Here is a 14,770-nt window from a genome sequence, read left to right on the forward strand (position 1 = left end):
GGGGACAACTGGAGGTGTTTGTGTTGCTGAGCGAGGACCCCACACACCTCCACACGTGCACACACATATGCACGCCCCACGCCCAGGCTGTGACAAATTCTTCACAACCATCTCGCTCCAGGAAGTTTCCACAGCCTCTGCCGATTTCTGGCTTGCTCCTTCTGCTTCTGTAAGGTTAGGGAGCAGGAGGCGAGGGGAGGCTGCAGAGCCTTGCTCTCTGCTGCGATTCACCCGGAGTGTCCCCACTACCCTCTCGCATTTCCTCTCCCCCGGGCAAGCACAGGCTGTGACCAGCGGTAAGGCAGAGAGTAACCCTCTGCCCCATCGGACAGGCCCAGAGGACGGCCACTGGCCGAGGTCACACAGCCTTGTCTGTCTGATGAAGCAGGGCAGAGGGGGCTGCGGCTGAATCCAGGGACCCTGCCCCCAGACTCCGGTTCTCCTTCATCCCGGACAAGAGCTCAGCCCTCCCGGGGGAGTGGTGCCAGGCGAGGAGCCCTGTCAGGGGACTGTCCAGGGCTCCGACACAGCTGCTCAGGGAGGTCAGAGGGCAGGTCAGGGTCGGCTGTAGCGGGGGAAGGAAAGAGGTATTTCAGAACCTTCCAGAAGCTTCCTTCTGGACCCTCTAGAAAAGGGGGGGGCTCTCATCCTGGCCCTACAACTTACTGGGTAACTCCCCCGTTCCTCAGTTTCCTCACCTGGAAGATGGGGTAAGGAGAGGTGAGGACCCATGTCAAGCCCTGTTTTGGGGGCATAAACTGACCTTCTGGGCTTTGTGCATGTTAGCTACTCTCACTAGTAGTGCTACTGCATTCCATCAACCTCAGGGGCCCCAAGTTTGAGTCCCTGGTACAGCTGATCCCCTTCCCGCCCGCAAGGCCAGGAGGCCCGAGGCCAGCTCCAGGGCACAGTTAAGCTCTCCAGCTCCTGGGGACGGGTGGGCCTCCCTGCCTGAACCCGACACTGCCGGTCCTGGCAGCTGATCAGACGTGAGGGGCCCCACACACAAGCCCACTGGGCCAGATGGACGGACGCTGCCTTTTAGGCCAAGCCCAGGCTGCCGGGGCTGCGCTAGCCACTCGAGGGCCTGCCAGGGGCAGCTGCTGGCTCTGCCTGGCACCCCTACTGCAGAACTCTTGAGCTGGGCCAGGCCTGGTGGGGACAGGCCACGTCCAGAGGGTGTACGTGAGCATGTGTATGCATGCACAAGGGTCTGTGTGTGCACGTGTGTATCTGTGCATGGGTGCTTGTGTGCATGTACGATGTGCACATGTGTGTTTAGTGTGCACACGCATGTGCACGGGTAGGTGTAGTGTGCACACATGTATGCATGTGCATGCGGGTGTGTGCACACGTGCCTGTTTATGTGTGATGTGTGCGTGTGTGTAGATCTGCATGCCCATGTGCGTGTATAGCATGTGCACGTGTTGCACACTGTGTGTGCCTTTGTGTGTTTGCACATATGGCCAGGATGGGTGAGGTGTGATTTTCAATTCTCCCTCCTCAGAGTCACCTGTTTTCCTTTTGTCTCTGTGTTTTTGACACCCTGGGCCTTTGCAAAGCCGGAGGGCCCCTGCTGTGACGGGTGATGGTGGCGCTGACAACCGCAGAGAAGTAGCACGTTGCCAGGTGGGTCAGGCTGGCGCAGAAGCCCTGTCCGCACGCTGACCGGGGGTGTTGCCATCCCCCGACCCAGAGGAGGGCGGAGGCGTCCGGAGTCGCCCAGCTCGAAGGTTGCAGCCCCGAGTTTCCCCGGCCGCCTGGGCAGCCCTGCTTGGGGGAGCCCTCCCTGACCCCCACAGCTCAAGGCCGGGTCCTCCCAACCATTCCAGGCCTGAACTTCCCGTGTGTCCTTGGCCACCCGCCCCCTCCCAGGCCCCTGGCTGTGGAGGAAGGGGCCAGCCTGGGGCTTGGGGAGGTCCCTGTGGCTTTTTGCCCCCACGGATGCCGCACCTCCACCCACTGTCTCTGAAAGGCCCGAGGCAGGTGCCTGGCAGGGAGACCTCCATCCTGTCCTTTGTCACCTTCCAAACTGCCATCTGGCCCTGGAGTGGCGCCCGGCCCCCGGGAGGAGCACTATTTAAAGAGCCGGCCCCGCGCACCCCCAGCCCCGGGCGGCGCCAGGGAGCACCTCGGACATGGTAGGCTGGGGCTGTCCTGCCCGGGCGTCCGGCTTTGGCCCCGCGGCTCCCCTTCTCCCCGCCATGGGGCCACCCTCCCGGCCCTGGCCCTGACCTTCAAGCCTGACCTCAGCCTTGCCCCTGACCTCATTCCTCACCTCTGACCTCTGCCTGTGACCCTGACTTCAGTCGTGATTCTGACCTTTGCCTCTTCCCTGACCTCACCCCGACCTTGATCTCACTCCTCTCACTGGATCCTTGACCTTGACCTGAGGCCATCCTGGCCTGCCCTTCATGGGACATGGGGGTCCTGACTCGGGGCACTGCTTCCCCGGGCTTGGTGGGGGCTACAGAGGTAAGGGGGGGCAGTGAGGAAGCTGAGGCTAGAGGAGTCAGGATGGGCTGGGCAGACATAAGACAGGGTTTCAGGGAGAAGCCATGTTTCCTCCTGGGAGCAGGAGCAGTGGTCCGAGGCAGTGGGTCCCTCCTGAGCCCGGCGTGGGCCTGCCGGCCTCTGCTTCGAGGCCCTCCTGCTCCCCCCCACCCTCCTGCCCTCCCTTATCTCACGGATTTCCCACAGGCCCTCCGTGGGGCTGGCCTCTCAGGCCCCCTTAGTCTTTTTGGCCTGAGATCTCTGACTCGGTCGTCAAGCCTCAGCTCAGAAGCCACCTCCTCCAGGAAGTCTTCCCAGAGTCCCCAAGCAGCTCAGGGGCTTCTCTGTGCTTGCCCAAGACCGGCCCCTCCTGCCACCCCCTCTGATGGCCCTCCTGTGTCCCAGCTGTGCCCCCAGGACTGGGCACAGGGGCTGAAGCCTGGCAGGCACCTAAAAAACTCCCTGACACATTGAAGCTTGGAGGGAGGCATCACCTCAGCCTTGTAAATGGGCAGGCGATTTTCACGCCACGGAGGCTGTGAGCAGCAAGCCAGGATCCCATCCCAGGTCTGGGTAACCCGCTGGGCCAGGCTGCCCCCTTTGCCCTGGGGTGCTCCTTTGGGGGAATTTTATATTTTAGAGCCATGTTAGCAGAGGGAATTTCCAAGAGAGCTGGCTTGGCAGGTGGAAGCCGGCCGGGGCCCTGGGCCTTGGTTTCTCCTTGGCACAGTCAGAGAAGCCAATCCCTGCTTTGCAACGTTCCGGAATGGGGTGGGCACACAGCAGGGTGACAGTCAACAAGACAGCCACGAAAGGGCTGGGGCTAGGCGGGGATGGGGGTGCCGTGGCGGAGGGCAGGTCTGAGGAGAGAGAGGACAGGCTATCCTACAGACGGAAGTGATCATTTTTTATTAATCAGAGGAAAATGTATATGTAATTACGTGAGATGAGCTCTGCAGGGAGGTTCTCTCCTTTATGGTGTCTGAAGGGATTTATAAATATTACAGAGGTTTTACAGCATCATAACATCCCAGCTGCCCTGCCAGCCCCCCTTCAAAAGATTAGTGGAGACAAAGCACCCAGTAAAAGCTAATTATAAGTCAGACAGGAGCGGCTCACTCCTGACGTGGGCCCAAGAGCTGGAGGGAAGTGGGGGGCGAGTGGGGTGGGTGGGAGTGAGCTGGGGAGGAGGGGACCACACAGGCACTGGGGGTTGGGGAGCAGGGGGAGCAGGGGAAGCCCATGCTCGGGGACAGGCCTGGGCCTGGGGAAGACAGGATCTGGGGTGGGGGCAGGGACTTTGGGGGGTGCTGGGGGGGGGGGTGTTGGGTAAGGGCTTGGCACAGAAAGTGGTGTGGGCTGAGACGGAGGCAGGATCTGGGGGGGATGGGAATGGGAAGTCCATATCTGTGCATCCCTGCCCGTCCATGTCTCCCCTTGTGAAGCTCAGGCCGTCCCATCCCCAAACTCCCACCCCCCAACTCCCAGGGGCCAGTTCTGGGTCTCACAGAGCCCGAGGCTCTAGCCATGGCTGCTGAGGGAAAGGCCAGTACCCCGGGGGGGTCTTGGGGCCCCACATGTGTAATGGTGGACCCTCAAGCCCTTGACATCCTGAAAGAAACGTTTGGAGGCAGAAAGAGGGCCTGGAGACCCTCAAATCACTCCATGTGAGGGACTTGGGGGGGCACCTGCTCTGCCTGCTACATGGGTGGGCGCTGGGCTCTGGGCAGCTGTTTCCAGACATGGGCTGACCCCCCCTGCGAGCTGGGCCCTGGGTGGGGGCTGAGGGGGGCAGGGGGGACAGACTGTGCCTCGGCCGTGACGTCCCCACTTTGTTGAGCAGACAGGCACAGAGATATGGCAGGACAGTGTGGAGTGTTCTACGGACAGTGGGGCACAAGAGGGTGCCAGGGTGGGGGGCGCTCAAGTGGGGGGAGCACTATGTCTGCCTGGGGGGAGGGAAGTTGTCTCGGGGGTGGCAAAAACCTGAGCCTGAGGGTCTGGAAGGCAGCGGCAAGAGTTGGGAGAGGAGGGGGCTCGAAGCAGGTTGGGGCAGGGACAGGGGTCCAGGTCCGGTGGGCCTCGAAGCTCTGGGAGACGGACGCGGACAGACCTCTCCAGGCCGGGAACCCAGGACGTTATCTTGAGGACACAAGGCCAGGTTCAAACAGCTGGAGGACAAAGTCAGATTCCTGTTTTCGAGGGCCGCCTCCAGCTGCAGTGGACGGAGGCCGGAGAGAAGAATGAGATGCTAGAAAAGAAGCCTCTGCCTGCCCCCCTGCCTGGGTGCTGGTCCCCCACCTTCCGGAGAGCCCGGGGCCTGGGTGAGGGGGCAGCTGTCACTCCTTGGAGTGAGCGCTCCCTGGGCTTTTTGGACTCAGGCTGGGGAAATGTCCTGATTGTCCCTGAGGCTCCAAGATGCACCTCAGCCCCCGGGGGCAGGGCAGTGTCACTCAGGGCTGTGATGCTCTGGGAGATGGGGTGCAGTGGGGTGCACGAGGAAGGGGGAACGGTTGCCCTCCTGAGGAGGGGGCTGCTGTGATCGATACCCCACAGGCACCAAAAAGAGCCCGGAAAAGAGCAGAAGGTGCAGCCAGCTCCAATGTCTTCTCCATGTTTGACCAGTCCCAGATCCAAGAGTTCAAGGAGGTTGGTCAGTGGCCACGGGGCCCGGGGGAGGGTGGACATAAGGCGTGCAAAGTGCTGAGTGAGCCGGACACAGAGCCAGCCCTCAGCCCCGTCACACGAGAAGGTTGTCCCAGGGTGCTTCATCAGCCTGGGGGGCTGGAGACCCGACTTCCTGCCCCTTCCCCTCCGCACCTGAGCCTTGGCTGGCTGTGGCCTTGGCAAGCCCCCCTCTCTCTGAGCCTCAGCTTCCCTCCCTGTAAAATGGGGTTGATGTGAGCATGTAATGAGGGAATGTGCCGGAAGGCCAGCAGTGTGCTGGTGTCCAGCAGGGCTCAGGGAGGGTGAGCAGCCACTCCATGCTCAGGGCATGTGGGGTAACTGCACTGAGGCTTCTCGGGCAGCCCCTTCTGTGGGGGTCGCAGCAGGGGCCGCTGGGCTCAGGTGGGGGCGGCTCAGTGCCCGTGTCCCTGCCAGGCCTTCACCATCATGGACCAGAACCGGGACGGCTTCATCGACAAGCTGGACCTGCGGGACACCTTTGCCGCTCTAGGTGGGTACCCCACAGCAGGAGAAGCTTGGGGTTCACCCCAGAACCTGGGCCCAGTCGGGTCCCAGCCATCCAGAGGGGGCGGGCAGTGGGGGGTGGACTGGGGCACAGCAGTTGGCGAGCCCCATGGGCGGACCAGGACCCTGCCTCCGGGAGCACCCACCGGGCCTGGGTAGGGAACGGCCCGTGGGAGTCCAGGGAGCTGGGTGCCGGGGAGGTCAGAGCAGGGGTGTCCCACTGCGGGTGCTGCGGGGAGGGGCCCAGAGAGCTGCGGGAGAGGCCCAGGGCAGCGGGGGCTCGGGGCCGCGGATGCCAGGGGAGGCTTTTGCGCCCTCCAAGGGCCCCAGGGAAGGGCCTTAGGGTGGAGGGTGGGGTTGCAGCACCAAGTCACCCCTGGATTGACTGGGACCCCAAACTCTGGTCTTCTGGGCTGCCCCCGCGGCCCCGTCTTGCTCTCGGGTGCCCCCCAGGCCGCATCAACGTCAAGAACGAGGAGCTCGAAGCCATGGTCAAGGAGGCCCCGGGGCCCATCAACTTCACCGTCTTCCTGACCATGTTTGGAGAGAAGCTGAAGGGTGAGTGAGGCTCGTGGCGGGGGGTGGTGGGGTGGGGTGCAGTCCCTGTGTGCAGACGCCCCCCGCTCCCACCCCCATGCACACACTCGTGGCTGGGAGCACGGTGTGGCCCCCAGACCCCAGCCCCCGGCGGACACCCCCTCCCCCATCTGCTGCAGCCTCTCCCTGGCATGGCCGCGTGGGGATGGAGGAGTAACCCCAGCCTCCCAGGGCGAAGGGACCCCGTGAGATAGTTAGTATGGAAGCCTTTTACACCCCATCAACAAGGGGCCCCCGATCCCCTCCGCCTCCTCCACCATCCCAGTCCCCCACTCTGGGCTCATTTTGCCTGCCCTGCCTCAGTGTCCCCCTTATTGAAGGGAGACGGGTGAGGGGTCTCAACCCCAAATGAGGAGACTTGGGCTCAGGGGTTTCAGGCCCCTGCGCCAGGTGCCCCAGTAAAACAACGTGGCGACCCGGCTCTAAGCCAGACTTCCAGCTCCAGAGACCCAGCATCAGGCCTGGGGGCAGTGGGGGAGGGGGGCAGGCCCTCCTGTCCCCTCTCCCTCTTTCCCCATGTCCCTGGAGGGTTCCGGGGGCAGAGGGAAGGGCCGGCATGGACTGTGGCTGCCCGGGGAGGGGGTGGGGGTGGCCCCTGCCGGATGCCCCCCCTTTGCCTCCCTGCCCTGGCCAGGTCTGGGTTCAAGTCCTGATCTCCCACTGCCTCCCAGGATGGCCTTGGTCAAGGCTTGTGTTCTCTCTGGACCTCAGTGTCTTTGTCTGTAAAATGGGGGCGATTCCACCAAACATCTCAGGTTTTGTTTGGTGAAACATCATCAAACATTCTCCTGGGGTCATGACCTGCTACAGAGGGCAATGGCCTCCACACATGACGTTCTCACTGGTCCTAGAGCTAGAAGGAGGCTGGTCATTGCCCTCTTGCCAAAAATCCTACCCTCTGTGTTAGGGATGGGGAAACTGAGGCCACACACCCAGTGGGGCCCTCACATGGGGCAGCCTTTGAGCCTGCGCCTTCCAGCCAGCTTGTCCCAGCGCTCCAGACAGTGTTAGGGGCTGTGGCTGGGGCCGTGGTCCCTCCTACAAGAGCTCCAGAGTGCAGGAGGCTGGGCTGGGGGGAGCACTGTGGGAAAGACTCAGGACTCCCTCCAGGACTTAAGGGAGCGATGGACAGGCCTCCGTCTTTTATTCTGAGGATGCTACTGGGGGAAACTTGTTATAGGCCGGCAGAGGCCCCTGGGAAGATGGCCTGAGACTCTGCTGGGCTGGCCTGCCCAGGGTTTGCCCTGGGGCCTGGAGGGGTCCCTGAGAGGTGGGCAGTGGGCACACCCCATCCATGGAGTTGGGCGTCTGTCAGATGGGGGTGGTCAAGGGGAACTCGGGCTCTGAGCAGGGTTTGCAGGGGTGGTGATGGTACTTTCAGGAGAGCTTGGGGAGAGGGTAAGAGGATCTTGCAGGTCACAGTGGACCTCAGACCTGTTTTACAGATGGGGAGACCAAAGCTGGACACTCATGTCCATCTGTGGCAGAGCTGCAGCTGAGGTCCGGGGCCGGGTGGAGGCCGTGGGGCTGTGGCTGATTCTCATTTTTGTAGGGGCTCCAGCTGAGCCTGTCGTGCAAACTTGGCTGAGCCTGCCTGCGTGGCCAGTGGGTGGGGACAGGAGCCAGGAGTGGGGGCCAGGACAGGCACCACCTCGTCCGCTAATTGGAGCAAGGAGACTCTCATGAGTTTCCCAACAGCGATGGGGGAAGGGAAGCAGTCACTCTGCTGCCCATTTTATGAGGTTGGCAGGGGCCCCCCTGACTGCCCAGTCCCTGGGAAGGAGCGACCGGGCGGGTAAGGTCCGGGTGCGGCTGGTTCTCAGCAGGGTGGGTGGGAGCCAGCCACAAACCTGCCCCATGGCGGGGTCTCTCTTCAAAGACGCAGGGTCTTTATAGCTGAAAGGGAGGCTAGGTGGCCTGGGAGGCTGTGGTTTGGGAGGCAGAGGCCCCGCCAGCACCCCCTGCCAGTCTGGAGCTGCTCCCTCTGCCGCTCTCCAGCACCCCGCCTTCCAGGAGCCCCAGCAGGGCCAGGATGGGGCACCTCAGACAGGCCCAAGTGACTCCCACCCAGCCCTGACCTGGAGGAGCTCCAGGTCCAATGGGGGAGACACAGATGGCTCCCCTGATTCAGTCTGCTGGGGACTGGGTTCAAATCCTCCTTCCCTCGTTGGCTGTGCAAGCTCGGGCAAGGAATGGAGACTCTCTGAGTCTCAGTGTCCTCTTTCGCAAACTGGGAACTTCAATATCTACCACCTGGGGTTGTTCTGGGGGTTTCCATGGAATAAAACAGTGAAGCTGCAGGCAGGGCTCAGCCTGGGGCACTCGGTGTTTGCAGCCCCAGCCTCCCGCTCCAAGGATAGTTCTCCGTCCTCCTCCCACAGCCTCTGGGGCCCACCTTGGGTGGTGACCTCACGAATCACACGCAGCATCACACACAAGCCCCTTAAGCTCCTGGAGCCTCAGTTTGTTCATCTGTAAAGTAGGGGCAATCATCAGGAGTGAGCTCAGTCAGGGACTCCATGTACAGTTGTGCAGGCTGTTTGCAGCTGAATCAAGCACCCCCATTTTATTATTTATTACCTGTTTCTCTGAAACCTTCCTGCTCTTGCTTCAAGAGGGCTTGGTCCGTGCTGTGCCGTGGAGTTGTGGGGTAAGCTCCCCACAGATGCTGCCCTTTGCGGGGGGCCGCGGGACCCTCTCCACGCTGACGCCTTCCCTGCCCTGTGTGCTGCTTCCAGGCACAGACCCGGAGGAGACCATCCTCCATGCCTTCAAGGTGTTTGACACTGAAGGGAAAGGTTTCGTCAAGGCTGACTTGTAAGTCCCCCCGTCTTCCCTGCCACACGCCTCCCCTGCCTCGGTTGTGGTTTTTCTGTCCCCAGGAGCTCAGCTGGGGTGGGCGGCAGCCCAGGAGCCAGAAGGCCACTGCCCACCCAGCTCAGCCCCCGGCTTGGTGCCCCTTCTCCTCTCGGAGCCTCAGTCGCCTGTCTCCACACGAGTGTGGGAGTGTGGAAGGGCACTGGGAGTGCGGGGTCACTGCAGGAGGGCTTCCCGGTGGAGGCACGGGGACGGGGAGGGCAGAGGTGCACCTCGAGGGGCCACTACTACCAGGCTGGGGCAGGGACGGTGGCCCAGATGCAGGAAGGGAACGAGTGCCGGGCCAAGGGCTTGGTGTGTTTGGGTTGGAGTCTGCTGCAGCTGGAGGGTGTGGGGGGCTGTGGGGTGGGGCTCTGAGCACAGGAGGCAGGCAGGGTAGCGAGTGGCTCCCACACAAGGCCTGGACCTCGGTCTGCCCTGGGGGCACTGAAGAACCAGCCTGGGCAGGGACAGCCTGGAGGCCAGCCTGGAGGAGGAGAGCAAAGTGTTGCCGCCCCAGGAGGAAGTGGCCTGAGCTGGAGCACTGCCGTGGGGAGGGAGAGGAGAGGGCACATGGGTGACATGCCAGAGGCCAGTGCTGATCGGCTCCGGGGCTCTAGGGGGTTCTGGGGTGGATGCAAGGGGGTGGTGAGGGTGGGGAAGGGTGACCAGCTCCCTTGGGATGCACTGAGTCAGAGGTGGCCACGGACTGGCTTAGGGAGCTGGAGGTGCTGCCGGGGGTGGCTGCTCTACCTGGAAGCTTCCACCCAGTGAGAGCGAAGGAGGCTGAGCCAAGGGTTGCAGAAAGGGGTGGGTGGAGGGGAGGCAGCCTTCCCGGGGGCCCCGTCGCTGAGCTGACCCCCGAGCTGTCCCCGGGCAGCCCTGGACAGAAGGTGGGACTTCCCTCCCGACACAGGTTTCCTGACCAACCACGTCGTGCTTCAGGCTTTGATGTTTCCAGGATAACTTTGCTTCCTATTAGAATAATCAAATAATGGAGGAGGGGAGGGCAAGAGCAGGCAGGGTGGAAAGTGGGGGTTCCTACCTACCTCCCACCGAGGTTGTGAGAAACGCACCCCCCTGGGTGGGGGCAGGGCCGCTGAGGAGTTCTCACACTGCAGCCCCCTCCTTCCTCACCCTTTCCTCGAGGTCTGGGGCCCCACCCCCATCTTGGGGACACAGAAGAGCACGAGGGGAACCCCCAGAGTGGCCTGGACCAACCCCTCCGCCTCACCCACCTTCACTCCCACCAGCCCACAGGCAGGGCTGGGAGGAGCCCTCTGGGGACCCGATTTGGGAAGCGAAGGTGCCGCCCCTGGGATGGGGGAGCTGGAGGACGCGGCTGCCTGCCAGGCAGCTGCGGAGGAGGTTCTGGTTGAGTCTCTTCGCTGGGGCAGCGTGATCTGCAGAAACAGAGCCTGCAAAGTCCCCAGCTTGGAGAGTTGGAAACTGTGACTGTCCTGCAGAAACAAATAATGGAAAATGTGCGTTGTCCTCGGCAGGGCCTGCCGCTGCCAGCATCAAGGGTGCCTTTGGTCCCATCCCTGCCCACCGTGCCTCCAAGAGCCCAGCAGGGACGCCCCCCCCCCCCTGAGTTTCTAGGGGCTACAGCCCGTCATGCACAGACATGAATGTGGCTTCTGTGCCCCACTGACGGCCCCGTGAGTCTCAGACCAGCTCCGGCTCCTCGGGGCAGCTGCTTTCCTGGACTGCCAAGGGGGCCAGGCCTCAGCCTGCCACTGCCTCACTCCAGGACACTGGGCAAGTCGTGCCCTCCCCCTGAGCCTCAGTTTCCCCCTTCCCCAAATCTGGGGGATCCTCACCTCCCAAGGCCGTGAGGACAAAACGAGACCTAGGGCAGGCCAGGAGGTCACAAACCCTTTGCTGAAGGCAAGTGCTGTGTACACTGTGAAGCCTGGATCAGATGCCAGGAAAACCCAAAAGCCGTCAAAAGCAGGACACCAAGAACCCAGGCCAAGAAGGCCTCTTCCCTCGGCGGGGCCCGGGCCAGCTCCCTGCAGTGACCTGGAGGTTGATCCTTAGGGCAGGTGGGAAACCAGAGTGAGTCCCAAGGTCATGTCCCAAGTCCATTTCAGTTGGTCCCGGCACGATGCTGGGGGAGGGCCCACGTGGCGGGTGAGGTGGGTGAGGCCTGAAGAGCTGCCACGGCCACCCCAGTCCTCCCGGGCCGGGACCCCCCTCCCCTCCTTTGTCACCGCTGGAATCTGCGCATCTGCCTGGGGGTAGCCCTTCCCCTAAAAATGGCTGCTTCTCTCCCTTGAGCAGCATCAAGGAGAAGCTCATGACCCAGGCAGACCGCTTCACTGAAGAGGAGGTAAGCGTGGCTTTTTGGGGGTCCTGCCCGCAGCGGCCGAGGGTCTTCCCGAGGGGCACAGGTCTTTCCATGGACCTGCTCGGCAGCCCCACAGCCCACCGCTCTCCCTCTTCTACCGCGACTCCTTGGTTGACAGAAACAAGGGGGTCAGGGGGCTGACGCTGGGCTTCCGGTGGTGGGGGGCCCCTGGCCTCTCCGCTCGCAGCCCCTGACGGACACCGTGCATGACTCCCCCGCTCCACCCCCACTCTGCCCTTCCCCAGATCAAGCAGATGTTCGCGGCTTTCCCGCCAGATGTGTGTGGCAACCTGGACTACCGGAACCTGTGCTATGTCATCACCCACGGCGACGAGAAGGACTAGGAGATGCGTGTAGTCAGTCATCACCGGGGGCTGGGTCAGGGTGGGGTCGCCGATGGCACCTCCTGCAGCCACAGAGAGCGGGAGAAAGACCCCCTCTAGCCCCCCGGGTCAGGGCCGGAGCAAGAATAAACGATGCTAACAAGGTCTGACTTGTCGTGATTAAGGCTCTAGCTGGGGAAAAAGCTAAACATTCCTATCTTGTGGGTTTTTCCAAACCGTTTTACTTCCCAGGCTTTGCTCAAATGTTCCTGATGAGCTGGTGTTTGGAACTAATTGACAGTTTTAATGATCCCCAGCTGGGCCACAGGACATTGCATTCGTTTATGAGGCTTTTATTGAGCACATAATGTGTGCCAGGCCCGGGGACACACTGGTGAGCCAGACCTGTCCCCGGGCGGGAACAGTGGGCTGAAGGCAGTGAGGAGGACGGGCTGGAGGGAGCAGGGGTTGTGGGGTGATCAATGGGGAAGGGGGAGGGAGAAACCTGGCAGCAGGAGCCGGGCAGAGGCAGAGAAGGTGGAGAGGAGGTGGTGGATTCGAGGGATGTTTTAAAGGGTAGGCACAGATTTCTTAAAACAGAACACAAATGGCACCAACCATAAAATAAAACCTGGATCCATGGGCCTTCATCAAAATGAAAAACCTCAGGTCATCAAAAGGCATGAAGAACGTGAAAAGGCAAAGGTGGGAAAAGATATTGGCAACATGTACATAGATCTTGACAAACGTCTCCTATTCAAAATATATTTAAAAATCCTACATATCAATAATGGAACAACAACAAGTACATTTAGAAAGCAGGGACTTCACAAAAAAGGATATCCAAATGGCCAATAAGCCTATGAAAAGCTGCTTAACCTCATTACACATAAGGGAAACACAAATTAAAACTTCAGAAAGGTACCCACCCACCAGGATGGCTAAAATCAAGATGGCTGACAAGACCAGGTGGGTTTTCTTTTCACTTTCTCATAGTGTCCTTTGATGCACAAAAGCTTTTGATTTTGAGTCCAATTAATTTTTTCTCTTATTGCTTGTGCTAAATGTGTCATGTCTAAGAAAACTAATCCAACATCGTGAGGATTTATGCCTGTTTTCTTCTAAGCATTTTATTGTGTCAACTTTTACATTTAGGTCTTTGAATCATTTCTCAGTTAATTTTTGTATATGGTGTGAGATAGGGGTCCAAATTCATACTTTGTTTGTGGCTATCCTAGCACCATGTTTGAAAACTATCTTTCCCCCATTGGATGGACTTTGTTCCACTGTTGAAAATCAATTGATCAGAGATCTGAGGATTTATTTCTGGGCTCTCAATTCTATTCCATTGCTCTCTATGTCTAAGAGTACCTACTTTTTTCATCCCATTTGTGCAGAGTTCAAAATCAGACAAAGCTGGTTTATGGAGTTAGAACAAGACAGAACAGCATTTGCCTCTGGGTGGGAGGATACAGACTGGGAAGGGCCATGAGAAAACCTTCTGGGACCTTGAAATGCTGTTGTGAGCTGGGTGGTGGGCACTCCAAGTAAATATGAAAACCATCAAGCTGTGCAAGTAAGATTCATGCACTTGATGCACTTTATATATGTTATTTCTCAATAGAAAGGAAGAAAGGAAAAAGAAGAAAAGAGAGAGAGAGAAGGAAGGGAGGGAGGGAGGGAGGGAGGGAAAAAATGGAGGACAGAGGAAGGGAGGGAAGGGGGAAAGAGAAAGAAGGAGAAATAGAGAAATTAAGAAGGAAGAGAAGGAGAAAGAAAGAGAGAAAGAGAGAAAAAAGGAAAGGGAGGGGAGGAGTAGAAAGGAAGAGCCCTGGTGGGGAGGCGGTGGGAGCCCTGGAGCCTGGTGGGCGGCTCCAGGACTGGGCTTTGGAGATGGGCGGCCCCACGCCCCGAGGTGGAGAAGTGGCTCTGGGCAAGAGGCTGGGCTGGCCAGGGGCGGGTAGACTGTGAGGTGGAAAGATCCAGAAGACAACTGGATACTAGTGTCTGCAGCTCTGGGAGGTTGTGGGATACAGAGCCAGGAGAGCCATGATGGGGGCCATAAGAGGCCGTGAGCCCCCCCCCCCTGAGCACTTGGAGCACGAGGAAGAGCAGGAGGGAACTGAGGGCTGTGTCAGGCAGGGAGACAGCATCAGGTCCAGAAATGCTGGGTCCCAGGCTTGGGTCTGCAGGTACACTTCCCCCTCTTATCCCTGTGAGGACAGGAGAACCTTCCCAAGGTCAATGGAGAGCCTTCCCAAGGTCAGTGGCAGAGCCAGGAGTCTACCCCAGGCAGCCGAGCTTGAAGCCTGCACCCTTAACCTCTAACCCACTTGCCTCCGACACAGTGGGGCACGGGGACAGGAATGGGTTGGGATTTGATCAAGAGTCCAGCACGAGAGTGTGGCCCCCGGATAGGGTGGCTGACGAGAGGGAGAAGGTCCTCAGAGCTGAGGTCAGGGAGAGGTGGAAGGCAGTGGGTTCAAACTCAGAATCGGAGGAGCTGGAAGGGAGGAGGTCCAGGGAGGTGGTGGCTGGGACCGTTAGAAGCTGCCCCCTGCCGAGGGCCAGGTGTGGCTTTTGATGGCTGGAGTCATGTTCCCAGGGCCTTTGGGCCACAGGGAAAGGTCTCCCCTCCTGCCCTTTCCCTTATCTTCCCCATCCTGAGCCCCTTGTTTCCTCTGAAGCAGGTGGCAGAGAGGGCCCACCATCTGCCCAGAGCTCAGGACACGGGGGCCAGGTCAGCGAGCGTGGGGTGGGAGGAACGTGACAGAGGAGGGGGAATATCCCGGAAGACCCTTCCTCCCCTGGAGGCCTTGCTCCCTCTTGCTCTCTAAGAGTCTGGCTTTCCTTGAAATTCCAGGCAAGAACCAGGCCTGGCTCAGCTGCTTAGGAACTCGTCAGACGTGTTGGTGCCTGGCAGAAGCAGCCGGAACCAAGGCAGGAGGAGTGGGCT

The 14,770-nt window shown here is 60.3% G+C and overlaps 1 protein-coding gene across 2 annotated transcripts; it reads left to right on the plus strand.

Moving 5' to 3' along the window:
• Window positions 1-5,052: 5,052 nt before the first annotated feature.
• On the plus strand, window positions 5,053-11,835 carry MYL10 (myosin light chain 10). 2 transcript variants are annotated; one of them, XM_037814685.1, is made up of 6 exons: window positions 5,053-5,142; window positions 5,596-5,671; window positions 6,139-6,243; window positions 9,021-9,099; window positions 11,425-11,473; window positions 11,737-11,835. In XM_037814685.1, exons 1-6 carry the CDS (start codon window positions 5,107-5,109, stop codon window positions 11,833-11,835), a joined length of 444 nt encoding a protein of 147 aa, XP_037670613.1. In that variant the 5' UTR covers window positions 5,053-5,106. The 2 variants fall into 2 exon arrangements, with proteins under 2 accessions (XP_037670613.1, XP_037670614.1); XM_037814686.1 differs by having other exon boundaries at window positions 5,056-5,142; window positions 11,425-11,479; window positions 11,743-11,835.
• The last annotated feature ends 2,935 nt before the right edge of the window (window positions 11,836-14,770 follow it).

This window comes from Choloepus didactylus, chromosome 21, assembly GCF_015220235.1.
Source record: "Choloepus didactylus isolate mChoDid1 chromosome 21, mChoDid1.pri, whole genome shotgun sequence".
Taxonomy (NCBI): domain Eukaryota; kingdom Metazoa; phylum Chordata; class Mammalia; order Pilosa; family Megalonychidae; genus Choloepus; species Choloepus didactylus.

Bases quoted from the DNA above. Each gene is read 5' to 3' on its own strand.
- MYL10 (XM_037814685.1), top strand. From the start codon at position 5,107: ATGTTTGACCAGTCCCAGATCCAAGAGTTCAAGGAG. The intron at 5,143-5,595 runs GTTGGTCAGTGG...TGTCCCTGCCAG, and splicing joins AGATCCAAGAGTTCAAGGAG to GCCTTCACCATCATGGACCA. The intron at 6,244-9,020 runs GTGAGTGAGGCT...TGCTGCTTCCAG, and splicing joins GTTTGGAGAGAAGCTGAAGG to GCACAGACCCGGAGGAGACC.